A 15,225-nucleotide genomic window follows, 5' to 3' on the forward strand; every position below is an offset into this window, starting at 1 on the left:
GGTTGTGGGTTCAATTCTTAGTCAGGGCACATACCAGGTTTGATTCCCAATTGAGGCACGTATGAAAAGGTCACCAATAGATGTTTTTCCTCTCACATCAATGTTTCTCCCTCTTTTTCTCCCTCTTTAAAAAGCAATGAAAAAATGTCCTTGGTGAGGATAAAATTTTTTTTTAATCACAAAAGAGCTCTGGAACATGGATGTAGCCAAGGAGGGTTTATAACAGTGAGCAATGCACACTCTGGGACAGAAGGGCTGATGATGGGCCAAATACAGTGCCCACGTGGGTGGGGTGCACCAGTGCAGGGCAAGTGGTCTGAGAGCCCCAGCAAGGACATGATGTTCTAATGCACTACTGAGCAACGCAGGCAGCTGACCAGAGAGCGGAATGTGTGTGAACAGAGTTGAGTGTTATAATCAGACTAAACATAGAGCAAAGTTCACATAAGCATATTTAATAATATGCTTTCTCACTACCGAGTTACACAATTCAGCTTGAGTGGTTGCCTCTTGGCATGTGTGGCTGTAATTAATCCCACTTTTTACATGGCCAAACAAAACATTTCTGGGAGAGGGAGAAATGGGGCAGGGCCAGGACTCAAGTGGTAACTGGTTAGTACATCCTGCTGCTCCTGCCTCTGTCTGAAGCTTATAGTGACCGTCTCCCCTTCTCACCCTGCGTGTGCCATGACTCTCATGGGCCTCCTTGGGAGCCTCCTCAGACTCCCCAAGGCAGCTCTGCCCCGACCTTCATACAATGACAAGTCACCTCCCTAATAGACCAGCTGTTCATGGGGTCATAACACTGCAAGGAGGAGTTTGTGCCACAGCAAATAAGCAAATACTTCCTGCTGCACCTAGATCAATGCCTTTGGTATTATAGAAACCCAAATATAAGAAAGTAACAATGCAGGGCTCATGGATGGCACTTTCACCAGATCATTGTGGATCACAGCTGGAGAGCCTCACTTCCTTAACAGATGAGGAGCAGCTGGAGGGCAGAGCATACCTCTCATTGCCTCTGAGGCCATCTAGGCACACAGGTGTCATCCAAGGAGGAGGTAAAGGCAGAATAAATAGACAATGGAAAAGGGGCACCAGGAAATAAATTTTGTTTTAGATTTTACTTATTTATTTTTAGAGAGAGGGGAAGGGAGGGAGAAAGAAGAGGGAGAGAAACATCAATGTGTAGCTGCCTCTTGAGTACCCCCTACTGGGGACCTGGCACGCAACCCAGGCATGTGCCCTGACTGGGAATTGAACTGGTGACCCTTTGGTTCGCAAGCCGGCACTCAATCCACTGAGCCACACCAGCCAGGGCAGGAAAGAAATGTTTAAAAGAGAAGCTGGAAATGGGTAGAGGGAGGCAGTAAGGAAGGCAGAGGAACTCAGAGAAGTGTTGACACCACGAACTGAATCCATAACGGGTAAATGAGACAACTGAGGGGAGAGGGGATCTTATGATGTCCTGTTGCAGAAACACACAAGTGAGAAGTTAGTAGGAATGTCCAAACATGGACATTATGGATCTTTTAAAGTCTTCTAATCCACCTGCTCCTAATCTCGAGCTCTTTTCTTTGTCTTGTAATTTTCTGTCCCTGACAGTATCCTACAAAATGCTAAAATATCACCAGTTTAATCAGTGAGAAGGAACAACAAGTCAGTAAAACCACCTAAACCAGCATATTGTTATTGATACACAGTTATATGCAGATTAAGTATAACATAGTCCCTTTATAAGAACTACTGGATGCCCTTGAGGTTCTGCCTCAGGAATAACAATGACAATGGAACATCGGTGGTGAGTGAAAACATTACTTGTGTACATGACTTCTCACAGAAACTGAAGCCAGCTATAGTTAGTGCACATACAGGGAGCCACAGACTGTACCTGGGTGACATCATCCAGGTGACAGGATTACTGACATTCACCTGAACACTGAGGCAACAGCATGCTTCTGACTCTGCCTGTGGCATTCATTGGACTGCTAGAGACCAAATCATAACTAATGACTGGATTTCTTTTAGCACTGAAGAAGAAAGACGTGAGTACAAAATAGAATGAGACTATTTAAAGCTTCTGGCCACATTCACAAAAACATTAAGATACAGAACTGGCTCAATTTCCAGTTATTCAAGGACATGGTGTCCCTAAAAAGAGACTGAAGTCTCACAGGAGATTTCACCACTGTCTCACAGAATGGTGATTTTTGGCATTTTCCATGGACATTTCTTAATCTGAAGTGAACTGTGACAAGATGCGTGAAGCCCCACCTGTCTCCCCGGAGACCTGCAGCCGCTGGCCATTGCAGAAGGCGCCCCGGCCCCTCCGGCCCGTGTACAGCCGCTCCTCTGTGCAGTGGTAAATCACTCCAAATTCAAGCTGGGGGGCAGGAGCAGTGCAGAAAACAAGTGCCATTCATTTAATGAGTACAGAAAATAACACAGTAATTCAAAGGTGGAAGGTGTTCTAAGTGTTCTAACTAACTGATGATGATGTGATAGAAAATACAAAAGGGAGTTAAAAAAATCAGCATCTAGATTCAAAACTGGGCATAAAAACAACATTTCTCTTTTTAAAAATTACTATATTTAAAAATACACTAAAACTAAAAAAAAGACCATATTAAAACTTAACATCATAAACAAACATTAGTTACTGAAAAAGCTTGACTCTTTAGAAAGGCTTCTGGAGGGGGGTGGGGGGTGGAGTGAGGTTACTTGTGCCTCTAATCAAACCCCACAAGAACACCTCAAAATCGCTGATGTGTGAAGAATGAAGAATGCCAGCAGAATCAGAACCCAAGGGCAGTCCCAGGAAGACAGCTGTGACTCACCAAGGGGGCTCTCTGCCCTGAGCAGGAGCATGCTAACCAGCAGCAGCACTGCCATAAATCAGCGATGAGGCCATGGGCCACAGTTAGGGATGGTAAAAAAAAAAGAGGTGAGTATGAAAAAAATGGTATGACCCTATGTGTTTTTGTTCCTTTCCTCTACTGACTTCTCATTATTCAGGGTTAATAAGAGCAAGTGTGCTAGAGGTTAGCTAAGTATTCATCCCTTTGGAAAATGAAGAGAGACCCAGACCAAATGCCCCAGGAAAGTCTCTGTTGGCCCAGGCTGAGCTTGACCACTGTGGGAAGGAATTGGGTTTATTGCTGGGAAGCCTGGTTCAGCCAGCACTTATCAAGGGCCTACAGCCTTCCAGCAATACTTAACCATCCTTCCCCCTCCACTACCCTGGCTTTAAAGGGCTTCCCAAATCCAGGTCAGTCCTAGAATTGGGCTGGACTCAGGGAGCCTACAGTGAGGGTCCTGTGCTCCTGGGGCCAGCAGGTGGCCCTGAGGCCTTGAGGGAACGGTGGGATGCTCCCTTTGACCAGGGACCATCCACTACAGGCCCAGACCACCTTGTGCAGGCATACACACCAGACCCATCAGAGGGTGGGGCCTTGCCAGTTGGTGACCTTGCCAGACCACAGCACTTGGTCTCCTCCCTCAGTTACTGACACTGTGATGATGAGCATCACCCTCTGAGGTGAGTACTCAATCCATCACTTGGTTCAATGACAACATTTAATAGAGAAACAAGTGAGTAATTAATTCCTTACCTAAATTTCAATATTAAGAATCTTAAGTACTTCTACATGGGTATAAACTTCTCTAAGTTTTCATGCTAGGGAATCTATGGTAACGCTGAGGACTAAGATGAAAAAATGGTACTGTAAAGGAGGGCTTCTTTTGAAAAACATTGAGCCCCCAGTCTCATTTAAATATAAGTGTAGTAACTACAAAGAAATTAGGACTTTTCTAAGTGTTATTGCTTAAACTGACTAATAAAGTTTAAGCCCCGATCCCACGCCTTTGTTGCAGGCCCTTTGATCTTGCTTAGTTCTGAGGGTCTATGGGAACCCTGAAACAGCCACATTCTCACACTAATAGCTAGAGGAAGATGAAGAAGAATTAATAGAATATTGGGATTAAAAATGTCCTCCAAAAATAGGAGTTCTTTTTGTGTGTAACTAAATCACACGCCCCAGGGGTCAGATGGAGACTGACTTGGACAATCTGCTCAGAACTTCCCCTTCCACGGCTATGTCAGAAAAAAAGCATGGTGGAAACAAAGGCTGGCCACAGAGCCCCGAGCCTGCACACCCCCAAACTGATTTGCATTTGTTTACTTTCTCAGATTTGAAAAACACATGCTTGGATTTACTAGTCATGATTCAGGCATAGGACAAAGAGAGCAAAACAGGAGTGCAGAGGTCAAAACCAAAAAGGAAGATGACTAAATGAAACCTGAACTGGGGCCCTGGGGACCAAGGGCCCCACCCACCACATACCTCTTGGTTCACAGCAAATCCAATGCTTACTGCCACAGTTGGAAATCTGCAAAGGAAAACAGAGTGGTTTGCACTCTAAAACATAAATGGCCTCTTGCAAACCTCTTGCACACACTTAGGAGCCTCTGTGTGGCTGCATAGTACAATCACTCATGGCACAGAAGGAGCTTTTTACAGTATGGATGGGCTTGTTTTTTTAAAAACTATTTCCCACAGTTTTTACTAACTGCTTCCAAAACAAACAGGCTTAGCTGACCATGTTGTAAGACAGCTGACCTTGAAAGAAAGTGATATCCTGAAAGTCATGTAGAATTGATGGAATTGAACAATGACCAAGTACCCAATTGAGAGGGACCATGCAATAATAATCAGCTTTCTGGTTCTCGGAGACCTAAAGGGACAGCCAAAACCTCCAAAAAGGCCAGACTTGTGTCCCAGGTGGAGTGTGGTGCCTCCCATCCCTGCAGGAGGTGACATCACAGGCCCCAGCATCCACCCTCCCAGAGGATGGGTCTGGGTGATAACAACAGCCCTCATCACCCCATCTCTCATGTGGGCGCCCAAGCAACCAACAGCAGGCATGAGCCACAGTGGTTGAAGGCTGGTTGGGACGTCAGTTTGTCTGTGGTTTATTTTCTGATTTTGTTGTTGCTACTTTGTGTTTTTGAAATAATCTTGCCTTTATGTGAAGATCATCACAGCTTAACAACTAGTAGGAACAAGGAAAGGCTGGGTTCTGCTAACCTACAGGAAAACTATGAAACCAGTCATACACAGATCTGAGCCCTGACTGCTGAGGTGGCAGCTGTGTGACACTGTCAACATTGGTGGCTGGCTCACTGAGTAAGTATAGTTCTGACTCTCAGAGGAGCTCTCTCCCACTGGCTTTAGTCCCAACACTGCCACTACTGGACATAAGAACACATAGGTCCTATCTGTGTTGCAGTGGCCAAAGGCTTCTGGATGTCTTTAGGCCATGAGAATCACCTTGATGGTGTTCTGTAACTGTAAGGGTTAGCAACACAGCTTGTTCTCCAACTGATGCTCTTCTCCAAGTTGTCTCTCTGGCTCCATGTTCCCCTTGGCTCTGGGGTCAGTGGACATGTGACCTTCACCACACCAAAGGGCTCGGCTGGCTCTGTCCCCATTACCAGCATACTAGAATGGCAGGTGAGACAGAAATAACAGGTGTTCTACTGGGCAAACACACCTAAGAGGGGAGGCCTGTGATTCCACATAAACTCCCCAGGGAGTGTCAAGCTTTAGTTAAATTAGTCTGGTGACACTGTTGCTGTCACCAGATGGCACTATTCAATTGCCTCAAAAGGGTCACCTGTGGGCATGACTGACTGAATTCTTAGGATAAACCACATTTAGAAAAGGTGATGATTAACATGCTACATCAGAATTAGTTTACACACTTATATATACAAACGTACTGTTTGTGGCAACATGGAAGAGGACAGTAACAAGAGCGAGGACCCCATCATCTGTCTTTCATCACTTTAAGTGAGAAAAATGGATCATTTCCTTGACATCTATGGCAGGGGCTCTCAAAGTATGATCCAGTAATGCAAATCCATGGGCTGTCCCAACCTACTGAATGGGGACCTGGGATGGGCCAGGAACCTGTGCCAACAGCCCTGGGGTTCTATGCATGTTCCCATAGGAGAACTAGCCTCTGTGGAGACCACATTGCTTTCAATGCCCAGTCCTGGACAAGTGGGTATAGCTCCAACACCTGCCCCATTGGTCAGAGCTTCCGGGACCACGTCCCTGTCACCTCCCTGGCTCTACAGCTCACTTTCCTTCCCCTACTTCTGACTTCTCTACAACCTTCTGCTCTTTGGCTGCATCAATCCAGTCAGATTAGCCCTGACCAGCTTCTGATGGGTTCCTTGTCCTATCTCATGGTGACATGAGGTTTGCTCCCATTCTGAAGGCAGCTCTGGAATGTCACCCCCCACATGCCCCTGTCTATACCTCACACTCTGGCAGCTGCTGGGCTCTACATGTTTCTTTCTAAACCTGCTTGCTTCTCCACAGATCCTTCTTAATTCATCCCAACACAAAGACAATGGTTTTTAAACAAGTGAAGATTTCCTACATGTTCTGAGAGTTTCTCATAAATGGAAAACCTTCTTTTAAAAATATAAAGATTTGATCACCTTTGTAATGAAACCATAAGCCTATTAGAGGTTTGCTTATATACTCCTGCCTCCAAAAATACTACTTTGGGAAAGAAAGTCTTCAAGAAGAGGACAGCTTAGGCACTAGAAAGGGGTGACCCATGCTTATGCTTACCTGTGTACGAAGTTGCAGGTACCATCAATGGGGTCAACAATCCAGGTGGGGCTGGGGGTAAGCACACACTTGGCCCCTGCAGCTGCAGCCTCTTCTGCAATGAACCTGTGGTGGGCAGGAGCGCAGCCTGAGAAAATGCACCAAGAACTCAAGACAAAGCGCTTCAAATTGCTTCCAGTCCCGTCAAAGATAAAGCTGACACAGTGAAGAGATTTCCTTATAGTTTCTCCAGGTCAAGCAGAGGCAGAGTTTATAATAGACTTATCTGTGTTTCCATCTGTCTGCTAGTCTTCTGACTCAGCAGGATTTAGAAAACACAAAGTGACACCTTGATGTAGGAGTTTTGGAGAGGGAGGCATCAGGGAGGTGTGAATGGGCTAGGTAATAAAGAAATACAAGAATGAAAAACCCTGGGAAGCAGATCTTATAAAGCAATGCTAACTCTGTTTTAACTTTAATCTGGAGGAGAGAAGGCCAAAGACACACAACAAGGAACAGCCTGAGGAACACAGACCTCAGAGCAGGGCCCAAGCTTCAGTTCTCCCATCAGTAGTACTGTGGTAGTAGCACCTGGGGAAGACAGTCTTGCTGGCTCTGAGGTGTTACTTGCCACCTAGAGCTGATAATTCCCAGGTCTCTACCCAGTCGGCTTCTCCTGAACTGCAGCAAAGGTGACAATTGTATCTGTGCCCATCAGCCTCCACCATATGGGCTCAATGGGAGCTGACAATTTTTCATAAAGGCCCTCTCCTCTGGCCCAGGAGCCTGGGGTAGGCTGCCCCACAGGGTACTCCTGCCCCTTGGACACTCAAGGGATAGGAGAAAGCAGGAGAATGAGGTTATGATTATTGCCCTCTCCCTCCCTTTTTAGGTCCCTTACCATCCCTGGCAGTCCCCACAGGTGCATCCCAGCCTCAGGCCTGAGCACCATTCTGCACCAGGTGCAGTGGGCCCCATCCCTCGCCCCTCCTTTGTAACCAGTCCTCTGTGGTCCAAGCCTCCTGAAACCACACTCATTGGAGCGGGTCATCTACTTCCTATTAGGAACCTGGACAAAACAACCAACATCTCAAATCAGCCGGCAGAGAAGGGCGCTCCTGGCTGTCCTTAGTCATGTCTGCCTCAGCAAAATCACCACCAAAGACCCAGTTCTTCCTTCCTGTCCTTCTCCCTCCTCCAACCATCCACATAGGCTTGGCTCAGCATGGTGAGGGTTACCCAGGCACTGGTAAGTGCATCAGGCACCATCCACAAGCTGGGGTCCCACGAAGCTGGCTACTGCTTATGCCTCCGGAACTGTTCTCAGGAGGAAAGAACATATTCTATACAAATCAAATAAGGCAGTGCTTGGCACACAACAATGTTCAGTATGTGTTCCTAACTGTCACAGAGCCAGGTTCACCAGGGGTGGGGCTCCTGTCCTGCACTTTCATGTCATCAGGGTCTGGTCTGTGGCAGGTGTCAAGCAAACCTTTGATTTATGTGTGAATACGAGACCCTGCTGAGAGGTCTTCCATTAGCATCTCATGAAATGTCCATGTTTTTACTAGGATGGAAACACTGAGTGAGAAGAAATGCTTCATGTCCTGCTGCTAGCATTTGGTGTACTGTCAGTCATGGTCATCAGACAGCTGCTTAGCTCCTGATGTTGGAGGCTAAGGGGTCAGAGTGCTGGGCAGGACATTCCCTCCCAGCCTCAAGGAGCTCCTGGAAATCACTTTTTCCAGAGGAACCATGTGTCCTAAGAATTGTCATCAATGGACTTACAGATGAGATTGACATCATATTGTTAATAAAAAGACTAAAATGGAAACCTCTGTAACTGCTCTAGCCAATCCAATAGCCACTAGCTACCCATGGCTGTTTAAATAATTTAAAATAAATAGAATTAAAAAAATTAAAGTCTGTTCCTAAGTCTCTCTAGTCACACTTCAAGTGCTCACTAGTCACATGGACTCGAGGCTATCACAGTGGACACTGAAGACAGAACATTTCTGTCTTCACAGAAGTTCTGTGGATCCTGAGGTTTGTCCTGTCTGTCGTGCTCTGAAATGAGAAAAGTACCTTGCATGCTAATATCACTTCTCAGTCAATTACAGGGCTGTCATATATACGGTTAATTCACTGCTCCCTAGCAACTCTGGAACTACCATTTCCATTTCAAAGATTTATGAAATTCATGGTCTATATGCACACACAGTCATCTAGCCCCCTTACCTTATAGATAAATTATGTGGAAATGCATCAGGGTATATGATGAGTGTATACATATTGTCTTCAGGTTGGTGCTTCTACCTTCTCTTCCCCATGGTCTCGTACAGAAACCCATGCAGAAACAACCAAAGCACTGAGGTCAGGGGGCACTGACTGAGACACGTGAGAAATTCATGCCCTGAAAAATGGCAGCTGTGCAGGAAAGCTTGGGCAAGTACCATCTGCCCCCAGAAGCTTACAATGCAGAGTGTGATCAGAGACAGTGGATGCTGGTTCCCTGCTTCTGTCTGCTCAGTGTCCCCTCCTTCTGCTGGGAAGTGCTTCCCTACCATCACCTCCCTCCATGGGCTGTTGGATCCTTTGGCTCATACAATGCAGGCAGGCAAGTCCAAATGGAAGAAATGGCATGGTGAAAGACATGAAGAAGTCAGAGGAGCCAAGCTTGGCAGGGTGCGGCCAGGTGGTGACGCCAGAACTCCTGACTGCAGCAGAAGCATACACAGGTGACGTGCACAAAGAATCACTCCACAAAGCTGATGGTTAAACACAGTATTAGCTCTGCCAGTTTCCTTGGCCAAAGTCTTAAGGAATTTAATCTACTTTGAATGTCTTCTGTACCGAAATGATTTTTCCCTGAAATGGCTTATGAATATATTTTTTATTTGTATTATTATTATTTTTACTTCTTTTATTAGTTTTTTAAATTTCTCTTCTGTCTAGTTTTCTTCATTTTGTTTGTTTAATTGCATTGTTTGACTGGTGTTTCCTTGTTCTCTCCTTCATAGTGTATTTTTAATTTTCCTTCTTTCACTTTAATTGTGGTCCAATAGCACACTATTCTAGGTTGTGTACTTCCTATTCTTGTTATTTGGATCACATAGATTCTGTCATGTTACTGTTGTTCCAATATTAATGTAAACAACTGTTGTTCCATACAATTGCAAATACAACACTGCAACCCTCCCGGATCTTAGTCCAGTTCACAGTTTCCCAGAACATTATTACTGTTGTGGTTAACTCTATTCTCTAGCACACTACGCCTATTTTCTATCCTTTCCTCTCACTATATCTCATAACCTGATATCCCACAAGCTCTCTGTTTTCTGGATTCAACACATAATCCTCTAACAAGAGTCTTACCTTTCTTCCACACTTTCTAAAAAGTGGCTAGTTGGGTGAAATATCATAGTTAACACTATACTTATCCTCCTATCTCTTCTTATTTATTTAATATATTTTATTGATTATGCTATTACAGTTTTCCCATTTCCACCCTTTCACTCCACAGCATCCTGCACACCCCCTCCCTCCCACATTCCCCCCCTATAGTTCATGTCCATGGGTCATACATATAAGTTCTTCGGCTTCTACATTTCCTACACTATTCTTACCCTCTCCCTGTCTATTTTATACCTACCATTTATGCAACTTACTCTCTGTACCTTTCCCCGCCTCTCTCCTCCTCCCACTTCCCTGTTGAAAACCCTCCATTAGATCTCCATTTCTGTGGTTCTGTTCCTGTTCTAGTTGTTTGCTTAGTTTGCTTTTGTTTTTGTTTTAGGTGTGGTTGGTAATAACTGTAAGTTTGCTGTCATTTTACTGTTCATATTTTTTATCTTCTTTTTCTTAGATAAGTCCCTTTAACATATCATAGAATAAGGGCTTGGTGATGATGAACTCCTTTAACTCGACCTTATCTGAGAAGCACTTTATCTGCCCTTCCATTCTAAATGATAGCTTTGCTGGATACAGTAATCTTGGATGTAGGTCCTTGCCTTTCATGACTTTGAATACTTCTTTCCAGCCCCTTCTTGCCTGCAAGGTTTATTTTGAGAAATCAGCTGACAGTCTTATGGGAACTCCTTTGTAAGTAACTGTCTCCTTTTCTCTTGATGCTTCTAAGATTCTCTCCTTATCTTTAATCTTGGGTAATGTAATTATAATGTGCCTTGGTGTGTTCCTCCTTGGGTCCAGCTTCTTTGGGACTCTCTGAGCTTTCTGGACTTCCTGAAAGCTCAGAGAGTCTATTTCCTTTGCCAGATTGGGGAAGTTCTCCTTCATTATTTGTTCAAATAAGTTTTCAAATTGTTGCTCTTCCTCTTCTCCTTCTGGCACTCCTATAATTCGGATGTTGGAATGTTTAAAGATGTCCTGGAGGTTCCTAAGCCTCTCCTCGTTTTTTTGAATTCTTGTTTCTTCATTCTTTTCAGATTGGATGTTTCTTTCTTCCTTCTGGTCCACACTGTTGATCTGAGTTACAGTTTCCTTCCCATCAGTATTGGTGCCCTGTACATTTTCCTTTGTTTCTCTTAGCATAGCCTTCATTTCTTCATCTAATTTGTGACCAGATTCAACCAATTCTGAGAGCTTCCTGATTCCTAGTGTTTTGAACTGTGCATCTGATAGGTTGGCTATGTCTTCATCACTTAGTTGTATTTTTTCTGGAGCTTTCATCTGTTCTTTCATTTGGGCCATTTTTTTGTCTTGGTGCACCTGTTACATAAAGGGGCGGAGCCTTAAGTGTTCACCAGGGCAGGGTTACACTGGTGGCTGTGCTGTGATGCAGTATGTGGGGGAGGGGCCAAGGGGGAGCAATGGCACTTGCTCCACTCTTTGCTGGTTTTCAGTCACTGCCTTTGCTACCCACAATCAAATTGTGCCCTTCTGGTGATGCTTCCTGAGTGGGTGGGTTTGTGTATGTTCTAGGCCCTTATGGGTCTCTCCAATGAACTCTCCTGTGAGGCTGGGAGTTTCTCCTGCTGCTCCCTCAACCCCCACAGGTGTTTTCACTCAGTGGTTTGAGGCTTTATTTCCCCATGCTGGAACTCTGGGTTGCGGGGTCTGTCACTGGGTCCACCAGCTGCTGCCTCACTGGCCAGCTGCAGCTTTGCCCACCCCGCTGTACCATTTGCCATCTCGCTGGGTCTGCCAGCCACTGCCTTGCCGCGAGTCCTCTCTGCCCCGGCTGCCTGTCTCCACCCCTCCTACTGGTCTGAATGAATGTTTCTTCTTTATCTCTTTGGTTGTTGGACTTCCTCTGGTTGTGTGAGGAGGCACAGTGTGTCTGCTTACACCTCCATCTTGGCTGGAATTATGAATACATTCTTAAAGAAAAGGGTCCACACCCTAAAAACACTTTGACCAAGTACCAAAGCTGAAATTGGGCATAAGTTCAATAAAGCAGTAAGAAGACATTACAAAGGTCAATATAGGAACGGAAATGACTTACATGCAAAGATCAGTTCCCAGAAAACTAAGGAGGACTGTGGAATTTTTTTCTTTTTTGAAATTAAATGTGATTTTAGTGGGAAGCTGATACCTATAAAAGGTAGAGGGGAAATTGCTGGGGTTTCCTGGGAGGAGGAAAGAAGAGCCTCTTGTGAGACTGATCTAATGTGAGCATCAGAGAGCATGGTCGACAGCACAAAGGCCATTTATCCGGCACACCAACAGGGCTTCCTGAGACACATAGGGCCAAAGGGTCTGTTAGTTTATTAGCAAAACACTTGGAATGCCGTCTCTGGGGTTCAGCAGGAACCTTCTTTGCAGCAGCATCCATAATGCTCCTGTTAACACAGCTTTTGCCCTGCACTGCATTTCTGACAGCAATAACTCAAAATGCCCTTACTGAGCCCTGAACTTTTTTAGCCATTGTTTTTTCATGCCCAAGAGTTCTCTTTACCCAGTTGCCCAAGTGAAAGGCGATGAAAGGTGTGTCAGTCACCTCCCTACCTGCTCTGTGCCTGTGGGTGGCATTCTGGGGCTGGGCCTCCTAGAAGCTAACAAGGGTGTGGACTGTGTCCACTTTTGAGGCACTAAAAATGCCTCATTGGTAAGTGGGGAGGGATGTAGAGGTTTTATTCACTTAAACCTGACTGTCCTTGTGTGGGAAGCTAATACCTTGGAGTAGGAGAGAACAACATTTTTCAGCTCTCCACAGAGGGGGTGGGGACATCAACTTGGACAAATGGAAGTGAGAAAAGAAAAAGCGAGACCTTAAGAAGAGCACTGGAACATCTACATAAAATCTGCAACACAAATAAAAAGAAACAATGCATGTGACTGAATTTGAGGAGCTCAAGGGCCACTTCATTAGTCTATCTAATGTATAAGAAGAAAATAACAAATGGGATATGGTTCGAAGTTTGGTAACAAATTAGAATGACATATTCTGCTGTATAATTTAAATAAATACTTGTGACTAATGACCAAGTGCATCTGAGGCTTTCCTTCCTGGTTACTTCCTTTGTGACAAGGTCAGGCCACTAGGGAGTCAATGATCCTCAGCCTCATCTTCTCAGGCTGTAGCCCTCCCCGCCCCCAACACCTCAGCAGCTCTGCTGCCCTGGACATGTGTACCCAGTGTAAAACACAGTGGGGCCATGAAGGAAAGCAAGTGCCTAGCTGGCAGTGGCTGGGAACATATTTTCTCCAACTCCAGAACTGTGCTGGGCATACTGCAGGGCACAGGAGTCACCATGATGGACAGGCCCAGTCCCGCCAAGGGCGGCTCAGACCAGGACAGAGCAGGCAGCTGTCGATACTGAGCAGCTCAAGCTGCTGTCCTTTGCCTGGGTCAACCCAGACAAAAGGGACATGGACAGGCATATATACATAAGGTTTTCAGTGATGCTACCAGATATTTTCAAAGCTGCAAAACAAGCTCTGGATGGAGATTGTGGAATTCTCAATCTTGACCTACCTACTGGTTTCCTTGCTGGCATTACCACCATTTGTCAGCATTGGTGCAGGAACTGCAGGGCTGACCTTGGTGGGTCTCTGGTTCCCAGGTGAGGAGTTTGAGACCCTAGGAAGCAGGGCGATTGCCAAAGCTGGGGCAGAAGCAAGTTTAAACCTTACTAATGTTTAATTCAGTCTATGCCTGTTGTTCAGATCAGAAACCCAGACTTTGGATTGCATGAATGAGTAAAATAAAATAATAAACCAGGGAGCCTACATCAGGTAGTTAAAACAAAACAGTTGGAATCTATCTTTAGTATTCTTTCATGAAAGATTAGAAATGAGGAAGGACATAAATTTAGAATGAAAAGTCCTTCCTAAGAAAGGATGATACGCAAACTTCTACAAACATATTGTTTAAGGGATATATTGAAATGCTGTGAATACAGAAAAATTACAACATACTATTTTATTTTATGACATGAACACAATTTTTCCCATCATAAATTTGTCTATGATCTAAAACATAATTAAACGCCAACATTTCTGGTACTTTCCTTTTAAATCTTAGTCATTGGCAAAAAACAAACTTGACCATAGCTATGTTGAAAAATTATTCCATTTAATTTTAATTTTCTAGGCAAACTAAGCAGAGAATAGGAACAGCAACATCTAGCCTTCAGCCATGTCCCAGTACTGCCCTCAGAGCAGAGAAGAAAATGGTAGTAAAGAGCCAGGGGCTGACCACAGGCCAGCGCATCTCTGCTCTCATGCCTGGGTGGTATGAGCTTGTGGACTGCAGTTTGGGAACTGCTTCCCTAAATCACTGATTTCTGGTCAGGTGTGTGTATTTGCACCCCTCAGGGCTTTTCAGAAACGGAGGCTTGGAATTAACCAGTTGGAGATGCTCCCAGATGAGCCTGTTGAACACCCTAGGTGAGGTATACTGCTCTGGGTAGATGGCTTTCCAAAGGAGCTTTGGACCCCAATGGTCCCCTGGTGACTGTGAGGCTGCCAAGTGGAGGTGGGAGAAGCTGCATTCACCCATAAAATACTCTGACCTTTATTCTGTACTACACAGCAATATTTAAATTTACCTTGTGAAAATGGAATCCACACCCCATCTTGACACAATGGTGAATCCAAACCACTAGCAACTGCTGCCAACACATTCAACAGGGTGTGTAATTTCAGATTTTGGTTTGTCAAGTACTATAATCGGATTGAAAACTGCCAGAGCCCCGATAATGCCTTTATACCTAGTCTGCAGTGACCTCAAGCTCTTTACCAAGACCCCACATGGCCGACCTAGCCCTCATTTCTGTCATACCCAACTGCACCAATCCCACTGAAATCTTAAGAACCAAAATAGTTCCTCAAACAGAAACAGTGGGCTGGTTGCCATAGTTTTTTTTCTCTCAAAGAATAAAAGTAAACTACATGATTCTTTTGACATTGCCATTTAATTAAGACTTTAAAAAGTCAAAAAAATATAAACATTTTAGAGCTTATAAAACTTTTAATAGCCCCGGCTGGGCAGCTCAGTTGGTTAGAATGTTGTCCCGATATACCAGGTTGTGGATTTGATCTCTGGTCAGGGCACATACAAGAAGCAACCAATGAATGCATAAATAAGTGGAAGAGCAAATCGATGTTCCTCTCTGTTTCTCTCTCCCTTTCTCTA

At 44.8% G+C, this 15,225-nt stretch overlaps 1 protein-coding gene across 1 annotated transcript in view; it reads right to left on the reverse strand.

The window, feature by feature from the left end:
• IMPA2 (inositol monophosphatase 2) overlaps positions 1-15,225 on the reverse strand; it is a 55,394-nt gene that overhangs the window by 13,573 nt on the left and 26,596 nt on the right. The window contains exons 3-5 of the mRNA XM_024580418.4: positions 6,648-6,752; positions 4,344-4,389; positions 2,275-2,383 (exon numbers count right to left, since the gene is read on the reverse strand). Of these exons, the coding sequence (XP_024436186.1) occupies positions 2,275-2,383; positions 4,344-4,389; positions 6,648-6,752 (260 nt within the window). The remainder of the gene's footprint in view (positions 1-2,274; positions 2,384-4,343; positions 4,390-6,647; positions 6,753-15,225) is intronic.

The sequence above is a fragment of the Desmodus rotundus genome, chromosome 10 (assembly GCF_022682495.2).
Source record: "Desmodus rotundus isolate HL8 chromosome 10, HLdesRot8A.1, whole genome shotgun sequence".
Lineage (NCBI taxonomy): Eukaryota > Metazoa > Chordata > Mammalia > Chiroptera > Phyllostomidae > Desmodus > Desmodus rotundus.